The 22,767-nt window shown below is 34.2% G+C and overlaps 1 protein-coding gene across 6 annotated transcripts in view; it reads right to left on the reverse strand.

Moving 5' to 3' along the window:
• SYCP2 (synaptonemal complex protein 2) overlaps positions 1-22,767 on the reverse strand; it is a 70,835-nt gene that overhangs the window by 39,903 nt on the left and 8,165 nt on the right. For 5 of the 6 annotated variants that reach the window (XM_045070516.1, XM_045070515.1, XM_013060194.2 and 2 more), the window contains exons 2-14: positions 20,611-20,672; positions 19,524-19,667; positions 18,631-18,759; positions 17,734-17,838; positions 17,360-17,384; positions 15,155-15,240; positions 14,442-14,527; positions 14,136-14,170; positions 13,147-13,289; positions 13,014-13,066; positions 11,563-11,608; positions 10,501-10,596; positions 5,369-5,429 (exon numbers count right to left, since the gene is read on the reverse strand). In XM_045070516.1, coding sequence (XP_044926451.1) covers positions 5,369-5,429; positions 10,501-10,596; positions 11,563-11,608; positions 13,014-13,066; positions 13,147-13,289; positions 14,136-14,170; positions 14,442-14,527; positions 15,155-15,240; positions 17,360-17,384; positions 17,734-17,838; positions 18,631-18,759; positions 19,524-19,667; positions 20,611-20,634 — 1,033 coding nt within the window. In that variant the 5' untranslated portion in view covers positions 20,635-20,672. Of the gene's footprint in view, positions 1-5,368; positions 5,430-10,500; positions 10,597-11,562; positions 11,609-13,013; positions 13,067-13,146; positions 13,290-14,135; positions 14,171-14,441; positions 14,528-15,154; positions 15,243-17,359; positions 17,385-17,733; positions 17,839-18,630; positions 18,760-19,523; positions 19,668-20,610; positions 20,673-22,767 lie in introns of those variants that run through there. The other variant, XM_013060195.2, reaches the window with a different exon arrangement.

Below are 22,767 nucleotides of genomic sequence, written 5' to 3' on the forward strand. Positions count from 1 at the left end.
ACTACATATGCAAACAAATCAATTTATTATTCAGAATCTCAGTTTCCTGACCTATAAATTATAAGCTAATACAATAATTAATGAGCTAAAGCCCAAATATGTTCTGGACACTAACAGGTTCCTAATAAATATTCCTAGAACACATCTAAGAAAACTATTTGCTAAATTTAAAAGAGGCAAACAAAGAAAATAACTTTAGTTCCGTACATAACTGTTTTTCTAGGCATAAACATATATTGAAGCACTTCTCTTAAATCCAGCTGTTACAAACAAGTTGACAGTAAACAACAGTCAAAAACCTTGAGGGCCAGGAAACTGAAGAAGAGTCAGTGCAACTCCTCCATTAATTTGACTGATACACTGAAAATACTGGAAGTGCCAGTTTTTAAGAGGTATTCACCACCCTTCCTCCCAGTATTCACCAAAGAATCATCTGGCATCCAATTAGCGTGCCTGTATTAGTGTATGTAGGCCACTTGTGGCTCTGTCCTACTTCGGATGGTGCGTCTGTTGATGACTGTCAAGTCGCCACGCTGGCCCCTAATGTGTACTTTTGGGCAGGAGGAAACCATCCTGAAGGAGATGGAGCATGCCAAGTAGAAAAGTTTGTCTCTACTTCGAGAAAAGTTCTACTGGCTACTTCAGGACCTAACCTATAGGACAAATGTCCCCACTGGCTATAAAATTCTGATTCCTGAGAGGCTTACTCAAGCAGAATATGTGTTCTATGCTTTTGCAACTATGTGGTCATGAAAAACTTCTGCAGTAATGTCATTTGATGGCTTTCGGAATTACTAATTGCTTGAAGACAGTGGTGACAGTTTCTAACTCAAAGAGTGCTGGTGGTTTCATTTTGGAAAAAAAAAAAGTCATGTGTTTCAACAGTAACAAGTTTTCAGGCTTTAGAGATGAAAGTTTGGGTGGCTTTGGAGACAACAATGTCTTGAATTCTGATGAATATTAGAAAACTTATAATTCTTACGGATATTTTGATTATTATTTTGTTCAGATGATTTTTTTCTACAGCTTGCCATGAAATTGTAGTAAATACAGTATTTTTTTTACTGCTTACCTAAACATGGTATTAGAATTACTTCTAATATTGCTGAATGTTTTGCACTTTTTTGTACAAATATTCTCCACATATACTGTGACAATCTATATAGAATCTATTGATATTTGTTATATTTTATTGTGGGCTTTGTTTAAATTTTTGGTATCTCCTGTAATATTACTGAGATACCAAAAAATTTATTTTGCTGCTTGCTAAATAACCAAGTATTTGTGGGCACCTGGGAGGCACAGTCAATTGAGCATCTGACTCTTGGTTTTTTTGCTCAGGTCATGATCTCAGGGTTGTGAGATCGAGCCCTGTAATGGGTTCTGCACTCGGCTCAGAGTCTACTTGTGATTCTCTCTCCCTCTGCCTCTCCCCCCACTGCACATGGGCATGCATGCACGTGCTCTCACTCTCTCTCAAATAAATAAATCTTTAAATTAGTCTAAGTACTTATAGATAAAACATATTTATATGAGATTCAAATGCACTATATGAATATAATATTTTCTCCTATGAAGGCATTTAGAAAATTTTTAGGATTACCCATGGAGCCTTTATTTAATAAATTCTTAATTTTATATATGAAAGGGTCTAACTGCCTGCAATCCATCATCACTACTGCTTCCCCATCCCCTCAGTCTGCAACTAATTAAATTCTTTTTCACTGTAAATATTGAGTTCCAGATTCTACTTTTTTTTCTTACTTCCATGTGTGCCCTTCATGTAAAAATTCACATACTGTCCGTTCCATACAGGTTACACCAGACTACTACTCTGCTACGAAGGACACTAAAGGATACACATGAACAGCTGGGTGAAGAGATACACAGTGTGAGGTCTGGAAGGGTCTGGAGCACAGGAGCACCTGTCCCTGAGAAGCTTAGGGTGCCCCGCCCTCCAGGCATGAAGGTTTATTCTTATTCACCAGCCAGGAAGCTCCAAAAAACCCCTTTTAATCCATACATAAAGAACTTAATTTTTTATAAAAGTGTCCTCATATAATTAGGAGGAGTTATATGTTGGAAAATAAATCTAAAAAATCAAGTTTTGCTATTAAAACAACGAAAATAACTTTTTTTTGGCCCAATTATGTGCAACTATGTCTGCATGATGCAAAAGACAGAACTTTATTAGGAAGTGGTAGCAGTGATTAGCATGATAATATAGAGGAAAAAAGAAATTCAAAAAATGTTAAGAGAAATAAATGAACATGAAAAATGGTTAGTTGAGAGAGAAGAAACAATCAAGAATGCCTCCTTCTGGGGGACCTGGAAGGTTATCATACATTTTGTCAAAATAGGAAATAAAGGAGAAGTATATAGAACTTAGCTGGGAAATTAGGAAAAAAGATTCAAAAATAAAATTGTAGTCAACAGTGTCAAATGTGGGGGAAGGGTCATTATAAGGACTGAAAGTGTGCATACTGATATTAATAATAAAATTGGGGCACCTGGGTGGCTCAGTGGGCTAAGCTGCTGCCTTTGGCTCGGGTCATGGTCTCAGGGTCCTGGGATCGAGTCCCGCATGGGGCTCTCTGCTCAGCGGGGAGCCTGCTTCCTCCTCTCTCTCTCTGCCTGCCTCTCTGCCTACTTGTGATCTCTAAAAAAAAAAAAATTTTTTTTTAAAGATTTATTTTATTTATTTATTTGACAGAGATCACAAGTCGGCGAGAGGCAGGCAGAAAAAGAGAGGAGGAAGCAAGCTCCCCGCTGAGCAGAGAGCCCGATGCGGGACTCGATCCCAGGACCCTGAGATCATGACCAGAGTCGAAGGCTGTGGCTTAATCCATTGAGCCACCCAGGTGCCCCTAAAAAAAAAATCTTTAAAAAAAAAGTATGGGAGAAAACATTATGCTAAATGAAAAATGCCAGTCATGAAAAGATATATACTGTATGATTTCACTTAAAATAGTCAAATTCACAGAAGAAAAATGTAGAAGGGTGGCTTCCAGAGGCTGAGAGGATGGGGGTTAAAGGGAAATTGTTTAACAGGGATAGACTTAGAATCTGGCAAGATGACAAAAGTTCTGGAGATCTGTTGCACAACAATGTGAATATACTTAACACTACTGAACTATACACTTAAAAATAGTTAAGGTAGTAAATTTTATGTTGTATTTTTTTTAACCCCAATTTAAATATGTGGAAACTTATTTATATTACATATACTAACAGAAATATGCATATACATAGGCATTGTTGAAAAGAAGTACCCAGAAAAAAAAACTGCTATATGCTTGCTGTAAGACTCTATTTAAAGGAATTGCAGAAAATGTAAACTTGTCCGTGGTAGAGAAAACATCAGTGACCTCCTGGGGCTAAATCTTCCTGAGTATAGATCAAAAAGAGCATAAAGAACACCTAGGGGTACTGGATATATTTATTACCTTGAACTGCATAAGAGCTTCACATGTGTTTACACACATGAAGACTCACCAACTTCCTGAATCTGATGGAAGGTCATCTACAAAAAACCTTCAGCTAACATCATGTTTGAGGCTCAAATACTACATGTTCTTCCCAAAGCAAAGATCATGAAGAAGGCCAAGATGACCTCTTTTACCACTTGTATTCAATGCTGTACTAGAAGCTCTAGCTATTGCAGTAAGGCAAAGGCAGGAATAAAGGAGCGGGGGAGAATAAAGGGAGGGAAAAGTGGAGGGAGGGAGGGGAGGTGGGCAGAGGGATAATGGAAGGAAGCTCCTTAAGGAAGGGCATAGGGATCAGAAGAGAAGAAGTGAAACCATATCTCTACTTGCAGATACCGTGACCGACTGCCTAGAATATCCCCAGGAATCCACACCACAGCTACTAGAACTAGATAGTGACTTGGCAAGTTTGTAGGATACAAGGTAAGAATTTAGAAATCAATTGTATTTTTACATACCAGCAGAAAATACCTGGAAAACGAAATTAAAGATCAATTCTATTCATAATCATGTAAGATTAAGATTGAAGATGTGGAAGTAAGTTCATCAAAGGATGCATACGATTTCTACACTGAAAACTACAAGGCACTGTTAAGTGAAATTAAAGACCTGAACAAATGTAAAGCTACACCATGCTTGTGGACTCAAATACTTAGCTACTGTTACAAGGTTGTTTCTCTCTCTATCAAACTACAGTTGCAACCACAAATCTAGCAGGCTTTTTATAGCAATTGATAAGTCAACTCTAAAAGATATATGGAAATACAGAAGGTCTAGAATTTCTAAAATAGCCTTGAAAAAAACCACAACGTTGGAAGACTTACACTATCTGATTTCAAGACTGACTATAAATCTACAAAAATTAAAACAGTGTGATACTTCTGCATAAGGAATGGCAAGCAGATCCATGGGGCGGAGTAGAGCTTCAAGAAACAAGATGTGCACTTCTATCGGCCATTTGATTTTCAAATAGGGAACCAATGAAATCTAGTGGGGAAAGGAAAGCCTTTCATCAAACAGTCCTGTAATAACTGCATGTCCATATGAAAAAATGAACCTCAACTCCTGTATCATACCATAACCAAATGTTAATTTCAGATGGATCAAAATCCCAAACATAAAAGCTAAAACCACAAAGTTTTTTATAGACAAACAAAAGAACATCTTTGCGACTTGGTAATAGGCAAAAATGACTTAAGGCACACAAAGTAACAAGTACCATGGGAAAATGTGATCAAGTGAACTTGAAACTTAAAGACTTCTGCTCATGAAAGATATCCCTAAGAAAATAATTAAGCAAGATGCAGATGGGGAGAAAGTACTATTACACAGAACATCTATCTATCAGAAGACTGGTACCTGCATATGTAACAACTCAAAAACTTAATTAAAAAAAGACAGCCTAGTATAAAAGGATGGAATATTTAAATAGATACTTCACAAAGGAATATATATCAATGGTCACCAAGCAAATGCAAAATGACTAAAATATATCTTGATACCTGAATATGTAGTGGTACCACTCTGCAAGTTGTAGGACTTAGCCAGCAGTGTTATACAATTCCAGTTATATTTGTGTAGCAACTAGATGTTTGGATCCAATCAAACTAATAGGACGAAAGGCAAGAGCCTTGAACATATTGACAAGAAAGTAGTCATGGGTTTTAGACTAGATACAGAAAACAAGTTCAGGAAGGAGTTGAAAAATTGGGGGTAGAGGAAATACAGGTTCAGGTAATACTGGCATCAAATTTATGAATGTGAATATATGAAAATTCTGACTTTGTTTTCATTAGTCTACTTTTTTCTGCAGAGAGCATGCAGTTGCTACCCCACACGACTGGAGTCAAGGGGAGAGTTAGAGAAAACAAGTTTAATACCTTCAATGCTGTATATTTGTACTTTATCCTCAGGGACAGTCACTGCTTCCCACTGATGATCCTTAAATAAAAACAAGTTTGACTATAAATAAATAATTTATTTCTGCTTTAAATCTTCTGTAAATACCAATTTAAAAATATAAAAGTTATTCAAACAATAAAGTTATTTTTATTATCACTAAGTAACACATTTCTTGATACATCAATTGATTGTGTAATACATTATAAAGCATCATATTTAATCTATTTGCTCACTTTTAAAAGGAAATGCTGGTATGATTTCATAGTATAATGCTATAATTTCTTGATTTTGACCAAAAAAGCAATCACTACCATTAATATTTATTAGAGGATATCTTTTTTAAAAAGTTACCAAATCCTGTCATTTATGCCTTTGAAAGAGTATGAAATCCTATGTAGTCCTCAATTCCCACTCACTGATTGACCGACCTTAGATTCAAACACTGAATGCACATGAATAATCACCATATTTGCCCCTCCCCCTTCCATGTGATTTCACTGAGAATTTGTATAACTTAATAATACTGAATTCACAAAAAAAAGCTACAGGAAAAATTAGGTTATCATTCCTAAAAGATGAGATCCTAAAACCTTCCACTAATCTTGTAAGGAAAATAGATTCCCTTCTTTTGTTACTTAAGGGCATTTTATAGAAATTCACGCTGAACCCTCAGTCTCTTCACTAACTCCCTCCACTTCTTTTCCTTAACTGAAACATGTCCATATGCTGAGGGCATCACCACCGTCACGGCATCTCCAGGTAAGGTGCTAATTCTCCCATACCTCAAAGCCTCCGGGTCAGGAGGAAAGGGTTGCTACCCTCTTCTCTGCCACAAAGCTTTGAGCAACTTCTTATTTTCTATGTGTAAAAACACTTGCTCCGTTGAAGCACATGCAAAATGGTTGTTAACTTCAAAGTGATGCTTCCTGGTTCACTGCCTCCCCTTCTAAGAAATTTTTATATTATGGAAATGTTCATGATTTTTATTTATTTTTATTTTTTAACTTAAATGCAATTAACAGTGTATCATTACTTGCAGAGGTAGAGTTCAGTGATTCATCAGTCTGACATAACACCCAGTGCTTGTTACATCAGGTGCCCTCCTTAATGCCCATCACCTAGGTACCCCATCCCTCCACGCACCTCCCCTCTAGCCACCCTCAGTGTGTTTCCTATCATTAAGAGTCTCTTATGGTTTGTCTCCCTCTCTGATTTCATCTTGTTTTATTTTTTCCTCTCTTCCCCTATGATCGTCTGTTTTGTTTCTTAAACTCCACATATGTGTGGAGATCATATGATAATTTTCTTCCTCTGATTGACTTATTTCGCTTAGCATAATATCTTCTAGTTCTATCTGAATCATTGTAAATGGCAAGATTTCATTTTTCTGATGGTTGAGTAGTATACACACACACACACACACACACACACAATGGAATACTGCTCAACCATCAGAAAAAATGAAATCTTGCCATTTACATATATCTTGCCATTTTATACACACACACACACACACACACACACACCCCAATGGAATATATACAATGGCATTGTATTTATACACGTAATACAATTCCACTGTGTGTGTGTGTAATACAATTCCACTGTGTATATATAGATGTATATATCTATATATACATACCACATCTTCTTTATCCACTCATCTGTTGATGGGACACCTGGGCTCTTTCCATAGTTTGGCTATTGTGGACATTGCTGCTATGAACATCGGGGTGCAGGGGCCCCTGAGAATCACTACCTTTCTAACTCTGGGGTGTATACCCAGTAGTGCAATTGCTGGGTCATAGGGTAGCTCTATTTTTACCTTTTTGAGGACCCTCCACGCTGTTTTCCAGAGTGGCTGCACCAGCTTGCATTCCCACCCATAGTGTAAGAGGGTTCCCCTTTCTCCGCATCCTTGCCAGCATCTGTGGTTTCCTGACTTGTTAAATTTTAGCCATTCTGACTGGTGTGAGGTGGTATCTCATTGTGGTTTTGATTTGTATTTCCCTGACGCCAAATAATGTGGAGCATTTTTTTTTCACGTGTCTGTTGGCCATTTGTAAGTTTTCTTCGGAGAACTGTCTGTTCATTTCTTCCGCCATTTCATATCTGGATTATCTGTTCTTTGGGTATTAAATTTGATAAGTCCTTTATAGATTTTGGATTCTAGCCCTTTTTCAGATAAGACATTTACAAACATCTTCTCCCATTCTGTAGGTTTTCTTTTGGTTCTGTCTACTTCTCCTTTGCTGTGCAAAAGCTTTTTATCCTTATGAAGTCCTAATAATTCATTTTTTCCTGTTTCCCTTGCCTTTGGAGACGTGTCTAGCAAGAAGTTGCTGTGGCCAAGGTCAAATGTGCCACATGTGCCTATGTTCTCCTCTAGGATTTTGATGGATTCCTGTCTACATTGAGATCTTTCATCCATTTTGAGTTTATTTTTGTGTATGGTGTAGGAAATGATCCAGTTTCATTCTTTTGCATGTGGCTTTTCAATTTTCCCAACATCATTTATTGAAGAGACTTTTTTCCTATTGGATATTTCTTTCCTGTTTTGTTGAAGATTATTAGGCCATAGAGTTGAGGGTTCATTTCTGGGCTCTCTATTCTGTGCCACTGATCTATGTGTCTGTTTTTGTGCCAGTACCATACTGTCTTGATGATTACAGCTTTGTAATAGAGCTTGAAGTCTGAAACTGTGATGCCACCAGGTTTAGTTTTCTTTTTTCAAAATTCTTTTGGTTATTCAGGGTCTTTTCTGGTTCCATACAAATTTTAGGATGAATTGTTCCAGTTCTGTGAAAAGTGTTGATGGTATTTTCATAGGGATTGCATTGACTGTACGAACTGCTCCGGGTAGCAAAGACATTTTAAAAATATTTGTTCTTCTAATCCATGAGCATGGAGTGTTTTCCATTTCTTTGTGTCTTCCTCATTTTTTTTTTATGAGTGTTCTATAGTTTTCAGAGTATAGATCCTTCCCCTCTTTGGCTAGGCTTATTCCTAGTATCCTACAGTTTGGGGTGCAATTGTAAATGGGATTGATTCCTTAATTTCTGTTTCTTCTGTTTCAGTATATAAAAATGCAACTGATATCTGTACATTGATTTTATATTCTGCCACTTTGCTGAATTCCTGTATGAGTTCTAGCAATTCTGGGGTGGAGTCTTTTCCACATAAAATATCATGTCATCTGTAAAGAGTGAGAGTTTGACTTCTTTGCCAATTCAGATGCCTTTTATTTCCTTTTTTTGTCTGTTGAGGTGAGGACTTCTAGTACTATGTTGAATAACAGTGGTGAGAGTGGATGTCCCTGTCCTGTTCCTGACCTTAGGGGGAAAGCTTTCCAGTTTTTCCCATGGAGAATGATATTCACAGTGGGCTTTTTGTAAATGGCTTTTATGATACTGAGGTATGTTCCCTCTATCCCTACACTGTGGAGACTTTTAATCAAGAAAGGATGTTGTATTTTGTCAGATATTTTTTTTCTGCATCTATTCAGGGGATCATATGGGTGGGAAGCAACTTTAAACATTAGACTGAGTTACCAGAGAGTATCTCTATAAAGAAGCAACACTTATACTGAAATCTAAATGGGAAGAAACTGTGATGCAAAGATCTGGAAGTTTCTGGGCAGAAGAACAAACAAGTAGAAAGATCTGAAATGGGCATAATCTTTGTTAAAAAAAGAAAAAAAATGAACATGGCTGGAACACAGTAAGCATAGAGAATGGTCTGAGGGGTCAGAGAAATAGCTAAGGACCAGATCACGATGACCCTCATACACAATGTTAAAGAGACAGAAGGAGGATTTTAAGCAGCCACTACATGGGAGAATGGCTTTAGGAAAGTCAGAGAATACAGGGTGAACATACTACTGCCAGAGAAATCCAAGAAAGAGAGAATTCTAAATATGCATTTTGGAGGACTCTCCCTGCCTTTCTAGGTTCTGGCACATGGCAGGCATTTAACATTTATAAATGCTTTTTATACCATACCTACCGGATATGATACTATAATTGCTATTTTCTTGTTGGAATCGTCCACTAGAGCACACCGAGTGCTGGCAGGGACTACATCGATCCTATTCCATTCTCCTCTCCCAAACCTGAAGCTCATTTCTAAAGATAAACCAGTTAAAAAATATTCCTACAAACTCTACTGGAATAAATATACCAGTTAAAACTGTGAGTGACCCTGAAAAGCTGTGCTAATATTTGGAACTCAATTTTAATTAAGTATTCTATGAAGATGCTCTAAAATAAAAAGAAATAAGAGTATGTGGAAAACCTCAGGGGCATTTGCTTAATGTCTATCTATAGTTTACCTGGAACAAAACGCAGGATTTTACAAGAGACAGAGCAAAAAGACTAGCGCCTCATTAAAATTTAGCAACTGCAATTAGATTAGTAAATGCAGATCAACTCTTAGTTGGACTTTTATAAAGCAACTATATAGTCCAGACTAGAAGTATGCCCCTGGACTAAATATTAAGTGGTAGATATTTGTAAACAATGGCTCGAGAATTCTCTTCATGTTAAAAAGAAGTCAGAAAATATACCATCTGGTTGGAAGGTTAAAATTAAATATAGCTACAATACAGCACATAAAGAACTAAAGCATTTCCAAACACTACCATAAGAATCAATACCTCACTATTTTCAAATAGAAGAGTTTATGAATGGATAAGATCACTTACCAGTATTTGTTAAATTATTTTTAAGTGAGTGTCTCTACATTTGAGTAACTGGCATCTTTTCTAGATTCCAGTTCATATGTTCATATGAGTGTTAAATGTTAGGTAATTAACATGTAATTTATTTCTGAAAAATCTTATGTTAAAAAACTAGTATGAAAGTCTAGCATTAATTTTTCTTTTGCAGTTAGACATCAGAAATAATCTTCATTTCTAATTAATGGAATGGGCTACCATGCTAATCAGAACTATAGGGTTAATACTGAAATCTATTAAAAAAGCCAGAAAAACAAATAAACAAAAATCCACATTCTTAAATTAAAACATTTTATAACATATATATAGATAGATAGATATATACACACACACACACACACACAAACATAAAATGATAGATAGAATAAAGCTTACATCATTATCTCCAGCAATGTAGAATGACAGAGTCTGGCTCCCAAGATTAAAATCTATCCAAAATTCCTCAAGTTTTTCATCTGAAGGTATTTGCAACTAATAAAAAAATAAAAAATTATTATATACAATGATTTTTAAAAGGACAATAGAATATTATGACTATGTTATATTCCTGGTTGAGTTTGTTTTGTTTTGTTTTTTAAAGAAAAGAGGAAGGGCACCTGGGTGGCTCACTGGGTTAACGCCTCTGCCTTCGGCTCAGGTCATGATTTCAGGGTCCTGGGATCAAGCCCCAGGGTCCTGATATCAAGCCCTGCTTCAGGCTCTCTGCTCAGCAGGGAGCCTGCTTCCTCTTCTCTCTGCCTGCCTCTCTGCCTACTTGTGATCTGTCAAATAAATAAATAAAATCTTTAAAAAAAAATAAAGAGAGGACAGCCAAAAGATGAGGTAATAGAAAGAGCAGCCAAGCACAACATTTAATCAGAAACAATAAAAAGAAATGCTGCTTTAATACCTTACACAGAAATTAGCTAAGCTTCAAGAAATCACAAATATTCCAAGTACAAATAAAGGTTGAAAATACTAGTTTGACTATATTATTGAATGCTAAATCAATAATGGGCTTGACTTAAAGGGAAAAGAAGCAAATCTTTATATTTCAGTTATCCTTGGCCACAATACGTCACTTCATAAAATGGCTCTTAGACACAGAATACTAGCCCAGCTGTACTTGTGATCAAGTTATGACTATTTTTAACATTCTTGTCAACTTGTAACCTATAATTCACTAGATCATGTGTCAAAGTTCATCTAATACCTAAAACATGTTTCATTTATTTATTCATTCATTTATTCATTTTAACTCTTCTGATACAGAGAGATACAGACAGAGAGCATGAGCAGGGAGAGAGACAGAAGGAGAAGGAGAAGCAGACTCCCGCTGATCAAGGAGCCCAGAGTGGGGCTTGATCCCAGGACTCTGGGATCATGACCCGAGCTGAGGGCAATCGCTTAACCATCTGAGCCACCCAGGTACCCCAACATGTTAAATTTAAAACTTACCTCATATTTATCAAGAAATGCTGATAAACAAGGAAATGTAAAGACCCTGAAATAAAAAGCAGTTCATGTTAAAAAAATATTAATAAGCCTTCACACTGTAATCTTGACTAGCCATAGAAATCATGTCTAGGATCAAAAGGTAATCAGGCTGTGGTTCTAAGGATTTAAATAAAATCATATCTCTTTCTAAACTAAAATAAGAGTTTAATGGAAATTTGTTTCTGTAGAAAAAGTATATTATTTTGAGGATACTACTCAGCCTCCCCTTTTAACTATTGTGACTATACCAATTTACTCTTTTTTTTTTTTAAAGATTTTTTATTTTTTATTTGACAGACAGAGATCACAAGTAGGCAGAGAGGCAGGCAGAGAGAGAGAGGGAAGTAGGCTCCCCAATGAGCAGAGAGCCCGAAGCGGGGCTTGATCCCAGGACCCTGAGATCATGACCTGAGCTGAAGGCAGAGGCTTAACCCACTGAGCCACCCAGGCGCCCCAATACCAATTTACTCTTTATGCTATAGAGTATAAGTAGAAATTCCTAATTTGGCTTAAACTATTAAGATAGTGGAGGCTCCCATAGGTTTTACACAGGAAAAGAAGAGTAGAAATGAATAATACAGCTAATAAAAATGACTGAATTTACCAAACACTTTCTTGGTCAAACACTTTTTATGATAAGCACTTAACATAATCATCTCATCTAATTCCTACAACAAACATATGAGGTAAATATTACTGTATTCTCATTTTACATCTAAGGAAACTGAAGCAAGTAAGTTTAATAATTTGCCCACATTAGAATAGGAAGAGGGGAACCTATGATTCAAATCCAAAGAGCCTGAGTCCCCGTGCTCAACCTTCACCCTGTCCTTGTTTCCTTAGTAAGTAAAGTAAATGTTCAATAAAAATGTCCTGAGCATCTATAATACGATGCCAAGGAATAAAATGCAAATACTGCTCTGTTAGTATCGAAAGTGTTAATTACTTTTCATTCATGCCCATTCCTGAGATGAAAGAACCTCAGAAATAGCTTAGTGTTACAGTGTGTTCATTATTAAAAAAAGACGATTTGTTTGCTATATATTTTTATTCCAGTATGTGGATGAAGGAGGCAATATTAATACTAGGTTTTCATTATTCCTCAAACACTAAATTTACGATAAGGTATATGTAATTCTAAATAAAACAATTTTTAACTACTAAATACAAATATATGTTTCCGCTAAAAAGTACAAAGTAAAATAAGACCCGCAGGAGATTTTATCAGTCGACCATGCCATAACTTATAAATGGTATTACAAAAAAAAAATTGTTTTAAATATCCCTGTGCATTTTACATCCCAAATGACCAAGTACATTTTAAAGGTTCAACAACACTGTGTGCTGGCTCCTGGGCTAGTTTTTTTTTTTTTTTTTAATCAGTAAACGGTTGAACACTATACTAGGCTTACCTTCTCTTGTCTCCAAGCATGCCATTTACAAGGTTGAGAAATACTCTGCAATCCTAATTTTTAAAAAAGAGACTTTAAAAAAGCATAGTAATAAAAACCCCTATTGTTAATTTACTGTTTTTATACTACTTACTGTTTCAAATTCAGAATCTTTAATTCCTTTAAATGCATTAGCAATAAAATCCATTGAAAACCACTGACATGCCAAGTCTTGTCTTTGTTTTTCTGTAGTCATTCTACATAGTGCTTCTACGATACCTACTTGTAAGTCATAATCTTAAAAAAAAATTGTTAATGTATTATTAGAAAGTATGAAAAATAAGTTTATAAAAGTCATTGGTTACAAGCAATTAGAACAAGCAAGAGAAAGAAGGAAAATACTGGTGTCATTCACTCATCTTTTGCTATTTTGTTTATATGGATTAGACAGATTCAGAAATGAATACAGCCCAAATAAGAAGTTTGGTGCAAATAACAAGTTTACTAATAGAAGAAAAGAGTAAAACTTTTTTTTTTAAAGGATATTTGAAAGAAACTCCTAAATATTCAAAGACTCTGCCATTCCATTATTAGAGTTGTGAATTGCAAAATAACTATAGGATAGCCTATAAATCACAGAAGCTTTTACTTTTGTATGATGGTTACAGTCATTCCAAAGTACTTTAACCAGTGGTTTGTTTGATATGAAAACCACTATATCAAAATTTTCTCATACTGAACTTAGAAAAGATTGAGTTCTTTTAAAAAACTCATTTTTTAAAAACAAATCTTTAAATCCCCAAAATATTAATAATTTCACAAAACACCATTTGAGGAATTTCTTAGGAAAAGTAATTCAAATATGTTAGAAAATTAAATTATTATTCATTAAGTCTACCATTAGGCACAATTTATATCTGAAGACTCCTACTGTCATGTTTAATTATTATTTTAGCCTCAAGATATAGATTATTTAATCACCTATTAATAATTAAAAATCGCTTGATTGTACATAGTTTATAATTCCCTCACATAATCTCACTACATTACAATGTTAATATTATTTTGACTAAAGAGATATTATATTTTACTAATAAATTTGGAATACTTCCAAATATGAACATTTTGAAAAAGCAAACTTACCTCCAGCATCTAAAATCCTTTCTCCCATACTACTCCTGTAAATCAAAATAACAGATTACATACCAAACTAGTACCAATTAAATAAAAAACCCACATATTTAGGGGGCAAAAACTTCACTAAAATTTACAATTGGCGAGTATCATAGACTTTTGCAGAAAATATAACCATGAATTATATTAGAAATATACAGTAGTTTATCAGTTTTAATTATTAATGCAACTCATGGTTGTCTTACAGCCTTATAAAATATCCTTTAAATTCTTAACCTGAACCACTAATTAAAGCAATATGGTACAAATTATTACATGAGAATTAACATTTCTTGGTTAGAGAGTATTTTCCTGGCATCTTGAGGCATTTTGTCAAGCATAGCATTCATTTTTTTTAGAGTCTAGAAAAGAAAAAAAGATAATTCATTAACTTTATATACTCAGTGAAACATTAAGTATTTAGAGAAATATTCTTAGAAGCCTATTTTTTTCCCCTTTAGTAAAGCATTTTAAGTAGGGAATGGAGAAGGGTAGAGAAAAGAATATAAAGTATAAAATAGTGAATACAAAAAACATGAAACGAAGGATATCAAGAATAAAATATACCATGATTCCAGTTATACTCTTTACAATAAGACATATGTTTATTATTACTCTGTTATAAGAACTAAAGGAACAAAAACTATTACTTAATATTTGTTCTTATGGTTATATATATATGTACACACATACACATATTAATATAGATTATTTTTAACATTTAAATACTGAGAACTCCTAATATCTAGATGCTATAATTTATTTTCATACAAGCTATATGCATATAAACGCAGATAGCTATGAATTTTCAATAAATATTTGGGTAACATATTTATTCATCATGTCAGACAATGAATTTAAGACAACAGAAATATACTACATAATTAATTCAGTACCAAGAAAAAATTATTCATTTTGATGAATTGCTACTAAATTTGCTTCACTCTCTCATTTTTAGTTTTTTAAAAAACTCTAACAAATGGTTTTACCTCCTGCTGAATACAAATATTCACTCTTGAGTCAATAACCAGGACACAGATTCGAGGCACGAAACTTTCCAGTACTTGCCTTTTACCTGAAAATGTTAAATCATTAATAAATGTGTATTTTAAATTCTTTTAAGTGGCAATCTTTTCTTCTATGAATTAATGAAAGAATGTACTAGTTCAGAAAAGGCCCGCTGACAGTCTTGGGCAACAGGAAACATGAAATCCAGTCCTAGTCGTCCTACTAACTAGCTCTGTGGCTTTGAAAAAAACACTTCTCAACAGATTTGACTCATCTTGAGCTGGGAAAGGCATAACTTCAGATTCAGCTTCTCCTTTAAGTTTTAAGGTAGTAGGGCTTTTTTCAGATGAAATAAATATAGTTCAAAAGTAAAATTTCTATCATGAAGTTCTTATGAAAACTGGCCTCATTAATTTAATCATATATCAAAAGCTCCATAATGGCCATAATCACTCCTTGATATAAAGATCTAGGTATCTTGAGCTTTTTTCCTAAAGTTAAGCCTAGTCGCAAAAGACAAGGTTTTATCAATACTAAATATATTCAGAGGAATTTGCCACATGCTATTTCATAATGCAAATCTAAAAAATAATTTTAAATACTGGCGATACAACAGAAAATACACAAGTTTCCAGGTAACTACACTGAAGGTAAAAAAAGAATAAAAACCACTTAATTAGGTAAAGAGATATAATTATTTACTTATAAAAGCACATGGATTACTTCATATTCACTGATGCTGTAGGACTGTTTTCTTCCCTAAAAACTTAAAAGTTTAGGCTAGATTATATGTCAGCTGTAAAGCAATAAATGAAAAGGTAGCATTAACTACATCAAAGTAAATAGCAATTGAGCCTTTAAAAATTTTTGGCTTTGAAGGCAAACTGTCCTTTTATTTATAAACAATTCTCCACCCTCAGTGACCAACCCTAGGTAATTCTTCAAACTACAGAGATAAAATAATTTGCTGGACTGCTGCCCTGGCAAAAAGCAACGGTCATCTGCAAGTGAGAATGAGTAGTCATGTGTTCCACATACTGAAAATTCTGTCCCATTAAGGTTAAAAGTTGGCAAATTAGGGCCCACAAACCAAGTCCACCCCACTGCCCATTTCGTATGGCTCTGTTATTCATCAGTAGGTACTCAACGGAAATATCTGCATCACTGAACCAGCAGTTTCACACTGAATTTCATTGTCCTCTCAGGAATTTAGCGAGTATCTAACCGGCTTCAGTAATTAGCATGGGCTATAGAGTTTATATTTCTTAATGAATTCAACCCAAAGTCATAAGGCAAAAATCATTCTTATATGAGAAACTTCTACTTCACTAAAGTCATTTCAATGAAAGGAAGGTTATCTGAACCACAATAATGACGAACTGTTTTATCTATTTCCCAGGTTGTCAAAAATTAAAACAAGGAGCTAGTTCTCCATTCCCACACACATTTACAGGAGTACATTTTTTTCTAAGTTCCAATTACAGGTCCAGCATCATTTCTGGACACGGATGAAGTACAAAGGAAATTTCCATATTTCAAAATCCATTTAAACGTTCGGCTGAGGGGCTTCCACCAGCCTTCCGTTGTAAGTGATTCATCCGCGATGCAATGACATTCTACAAGGCAAATACTAAGAATCTAATACAATTCCATAAATGCTTTCCAAGCGATGAACATGTTCAATTAAAAATCATGAACTGATAACAGTATTTGGCATCATCTACATGGAAAGACATTTTCTAATGCAATTCACATAAAATCTTATTACAGATAAGCATAAAAAATGAACGCTTGCAATAAGTTCTGTTAAGAGCAAACACTAACTCTGAGCCTTAATTAAGTGAAATGTCATCGCCTCAAAAGAGTGCTAGTCTCATTAGTTGACCTATATTACAAAAACACTGTACTCAATTATTGTAGTATCTTGAATTGTACCAAGATCTCTGTGGAAATCTGTTTTCTTTCTTGTTATACAAGTACCTATATAGTATCATTGATTTCTTTTGCTTGGTCCTACTACAAAGCTTAAAATGTTTACTATCTGGCCCTTTACAGAAAAAGGTTGTTGATCCCTAAATTAAATAGTTAGATTCCTAATATTAGGACAATACTCTGAGGACTGCAAAATTATACTAAAACCCTAAAAGCAAATTATTATTTTAAAAGAAAGAAAATGTTTATTATACCTTCATCATTGGTGTCATGTATGACCTGAAAAAAAAGAAACATTTATAATTTATCATCTTGTATTATAAACCATTATAGTATATTGATACAGTAGTAGATATTAAAAACAGTATTAAAGTAACAGATCCCATTTGAATTCACCATGTAATTATTTAACTTATTAACTATTTATTGTGTTTGTCAGGATAAGTGCTTTATATAATCTGAGCAGACTAATCCACTCAAGTCACTAACCAGTCTGTTGGTGACTTTTGGACTCTGGACATATAGAACACAAACTGTATCTTTAACCCACTGAGCCACCCAGGTGCCCCCAAACTGTATCTTAAATAAACACATGCTTGTAAGGTTGGTTAATCAATGTGATTTTTACCATCAAAAGGTCAAATAAGTCTTCTATCATATTTATAACTGCCTCATCTTTTGAATTTCCTCTGCTGAGAATAATCTCCTTTGATTTTTCAAACCAGGCAACCATGTAAAAAAAGAAATGTATACATTAGTTACTTTGAATTCAATTTTAATAATTTTAAGCATGTACTTACCTTGCATAAATAGTAAACTTAGGAATAAAGAAACATTAAAAATAAAAATTCCAGTATTATACAAAAAGAAGTTTTATGTTTTTAAACATCTTTGTTGTTTTCATTTTTTGGTAACTTACTGTATTTTACCATTGTATAGGTGGGAATGGCTGAACTAATCTTAATTCTAGGCAGAAGACCTTGATTTCCCCTTTCAAATTCCTAGTTCAGGTACATTCATTAATAAATGAAAATAAATCATCATAAATTAAGTTGTTTTGGCATTATTACTATTTGAGAAGTTTTGGTGTTATTCTACTTTAATTAATTCATATATTTGAGAATATACTACATGTTAGGTACTATTCTCAGTGCTAGGTATACAGAAATGAATAAAACAAATAAAATCAATATTCTATATTCTAGCATGGGAAATAGATAATAAGCAATATAAAAAGAAAAACAAAGTTAGACTGTAAATAGATAAGAGAAAATAAAGCAAGTAAAGGCCTCAGGGAGTCTTGCGACCTTAAATTCACATGATCCTCAAGGAGCCTGGTGTAGAGGGTGTCTTTCTGAGCTTTATCTTTGTAACGTGTAGCTCAGGTTACAAAAATACTTATTTTACCTAAAGTTTTAAGTAAACTCCCCAAATTTATTTTTCAACTTTTTGAACATTTATTTATTAGAAAACACACTTTGAATCTTATTTCCCTTCACATAAATACTTCACATTCTATACTTATCTTTTGGACCAGTCCTTGCTTTATCATAGTTGTAAGTCCGGCGCGCCCCAATATGGTGATATTTTTGCCACATCTTCCAAAAGAAACCCAAATTGTTGAAACTGCTTGGATATCCTTTTTATTGAGTTCCTAAAACAAAAAGTATATATTTAAACATCTGTAAATACAAAATAGTGTGGAACTGGCACTGTGTAATTCTCACATATCCTGAAAGTCAGCTACTACCATCATCTCCATATTGCCAAATACAGAAGTGTGGTTTAGAGAAGCAAGGCTTAAAGCCACCCAGCCTGTGAATGAGAAACCCAGCACAAATATGCAGATTTGTATAAGTTCAAGAAACTTGAGACGATGGTACAATGAATCAGTTACCTTTCATTCCAAAAAGCTCTATGTATTTAACCAATCGAAATAAATTTTTACTCAATCTTTTAAATCCATAACAAATCTCAGATACTGGAGTACTATACCTTTTCTCTGGTATAAAAAATGCCTTACATATAATAAATCAAGTCCAGGATTTTGGATAATTTTTTTGTATTTGTTTTTATTTTTCAAAGCACCAAGCACTGTCCCCATTACATGAACAATATGCTGATAGATTTTTAAAGTTTTTCAAACTTCAAATAGGTAAACTATTTTTCCTCAGTTTAGGTAACATTTAATAGTGGCAACACAATGTAAACATAACTTTTTGTATACTGTATTTAGAAAATAGTAGTCTAATACGTTATTTGGGACTCCAAATTTTTTTTAAAAAATGAGCACTTATTTTTTAACTGTAAACAAGTTTGCCAAAGCCTTTTTACTCATTTCTTCCAATGGAGTGTTTCTTCCTATAAAGAGTGCTATCCAATAATTTTAACAATCATTCAACAAAAAGGAGTATTTACCCTGCATACAAGGTCGTCCAACTTGTGGAAAAACTGCTTGCTGCATTTAATCTTCACCTCTTCACAAATATCAATTTGTAAAAGTGTTTTCAAAGGTTTGAAATCATTTTTCCTTAAAGCATCATCAATGCATTTTTCCAACTGCTAGAGAAATAGAGTTAATGGCACAGAGATTGAATCAAAACCAAAATTAGTCACCCTATGCAATTCAGTAATTTAACAATTATTGCCACATGAAAATTCTCAAAAGAGCTTATATCAATTCACTTATTTTTTTAAAGCTGTCCACTATTAAATTTGGAGTAACAGAGATAGAGATCAAGCTTCTTGCATAATACCAAGATTCTACATAAAACATATATATATATGGTCTACTAATTTTCCACTTCATATCCTTTATTGTAAATTCATCATTATGTTCAGCTCAAAAAAGAAACCTATTAATGAAAGACACAAAATAAGCTCTATAGTAATTAATACTTAATACCATGGATAAAACCCTAACACATCTGAATATCAATTTCTTAATGAGGTTTAAATAGTTTTTAAAAAATGCATAAAGACAGATAAAAGCACTGTTTTGCAACTGTATCAATATAATTTAAAAATTAAATATATAATTTGTGTTATACATTTATAGCCTTTACAAAATCTACCATCCTTACTACTAAGGTATAACATTACTAATAAGGAATATTTATACTATAATCTGATCACCACACTTGGTGGTAAATTGCATACATGTTAAATAGATACATTGTTTTTTTTTACCAAAATCCAAGAATTTACAGTTTTAGACCCTGACATAAAAATATCCAGACATAAATTATACATGAATCATGCATAATTCTTTTCAATATAAAAGGCATATGTAAATAATCAGCATCTTTCATACCTCATAAATAAGATTTTGAAAACAAATCTACTAAAAAAATGAAAGAGTAACATTTTAAATTATTCCACTCTTGACTATTTCATAAAAACAAGCTTCATTTTTCCTAAAAATACAGCATTTAACACCTATAAACAAACAAAAGTGATTTTAGGAATTAAAATACTTCCTTCTTTTTGATCTAGGACTACCTACCTGGAGATCTGGTCTTATGGGCATTTTGACTTAATTTTAAAACAGCAAGACAAAACAAACACCTGTAAAAACAAAACATATGCTTTTAGTATCTTATAATCTATTCTTAATACACATAAATAAGCACTGGTGCTTATACTCAAGGCAATAAATAATTTCAAGTTCAAAATCTTAATACACATAAATAAGCACTGGTGCTTATACTCAAGGCAATAAATAATTTCAAGTTCCTCACTGTTTATGAAATTACACAGGTGCATCTGGTCAAGGAAGTTTCTGGAGGAAAGTCTTAAGATCACGTATTCAAGCCTTTTCTTCTTATAGATTACTTAAATAAATGTCGCAAGTCTTGTCAAAGGGTCACAAAACTAGTTAGTGAAAAAATACAAACCTGGATCTCTCTCATTAGAGATTCCTGCTATACTTGTTCCAACTTGAGGAACAAGAAGAAAATAATCTTGAATTAATGTGTAAATGAAATTTGGTCTAGTAACATAATATTTAAGAAGGGGAGAATATACAACGGAATTAATGTGTAAATGAAATCCGGTCTAGTAACATAATATTTAAGAAAGAGAGAATATTCTCATGTAGAATATATGAGAACAGACAAATATTCAGTGGGAGGAGGAAAAGAAAACCCAAGTACACTGTCTCTTCAAAGAGGAATGGAAATGGGAATCAACACATAGCAACACCTACCATGTTTCTTTTTTAAAGATTTTATTTATTTATATGAGAAAGAAAGAGAGCAGGAGGAGAGGCAGGGAGCAGGGAGCCCAATGTGGGGCTTGAGCCCAAGACCTGAAATTAGCACTTGCGCCAAAGGCAAATACTTAGCTGACTGAGCCCTCAGGCACCCCTGCATCACCTATCATCTTGACAAAAGCATCTAACATTTTTAAATGTGATTTGGCCATTTTATCTATAAAGGAAAAGAAATATCATCTTTTCAAGATATTATAACTGGAACAATTAAAAAATAATCTGTACTACGAAAAGCTTCATAATAGAAACACCAGGAAATCCAACACAGAGAGACAATTAATCAGCCCAAGATGAATACAGGACTACATAGTTATAAGAACAAGTGGTGTTAGTTACAGTCTACTTTCTTGCAGATGTGCTAACAGAGAAATTAAGTGCCAGTAAGGGCATACATATCGGGCAGACAAAAGGCATGAATAAAAAAATCTCTTATATTTTCCAATTAACTCCAGGAGGAAAAAATTGATCCCCAAAGAAACATTTGTTCCATGTGCATAAGGAGCCAAGTCTAAAGATGCTTTTGTAGCACTGTTTGGAGTGGCAAAAATTCAAAAGTATCCAGAAAGAAGTTAGGAATGGGAGGGAAGGTGAAGAATGAATAAAATGTGGTATATGATAATCAATTTCATAAACATAAGAGATGAACCGGAATTTGAGATATTTGCAGTCAATTTTAAATTAAAAACAGTTGCCAAATGATACTGTGTAATGGCATTTATGTGAAAAAAAAAAAAAAAAAGAAACATTGTCTTACGATTATATCTCTAGGAGTAAGTATATTCCTCCTTGCAAGTGTGTGTGTATTTGTGCCTGTGGTGAGGGGAGAGAGGGAGAGGAAGATTCCGCTGGGAGGGTTTGTCAGCTCCCTGGGGAGGAAGAATAGTAAGTTGCACACGACTGTAACTTGCTATTTGTCAAAGGCAAACTTTATTTGTAATTTACACTTATATGCCTTCTTAAAAGTACAATAAAGCCTTGCCAAACTACAGGTAAGTGGATCCAAAACATGATGAGATCAGTACCATGGAGGTTGGGTTATCGCAAGGGATGAAAATGACCAAGGCCGACCTCCAGAGCTGAGCGGCTGCGAAGTGCAGCTGCTCCATCCAAACCTAGTCAGGGATAAGCTGTGATTATGCCCCATCTGGTTGTGCTTGTCTGCTCTGGCCGATACACGAATGGGGCAGTTCCAGGCCCATGGCTAGCTGGGAAGTCCAGTATACCAACAATGATTCCAAGATCTCAAAACAGCTAGGAGTCATTCTGTCATTTTGCCTGACTCAGAGAGCTCTGATCCTGAAAATACTGGAAACTCAGGGACCCACTCTTTGCTTCCCCAATTTCAAAGTACGGGTTTGCCGATTTTTTACTTGGCTTCACTCTTTCCTT

This window comes from Mustela putorius, unplaced genomic scaffold, assembly GCF_011764305.1.
Source record: "Mustela putorius furo isolate JIRA1106 unplaced genomic scaffold, ASM1176430v1.1 tig00003972_pilon_pilon_pilon, whole genome shotgun sequence".
Classification (NCBI taxonomy): Eukaryota; Metazoa; Chordata; class Mammalia; order Carnivora; family Mustelidae; genus Mustela; species Mustela putorius.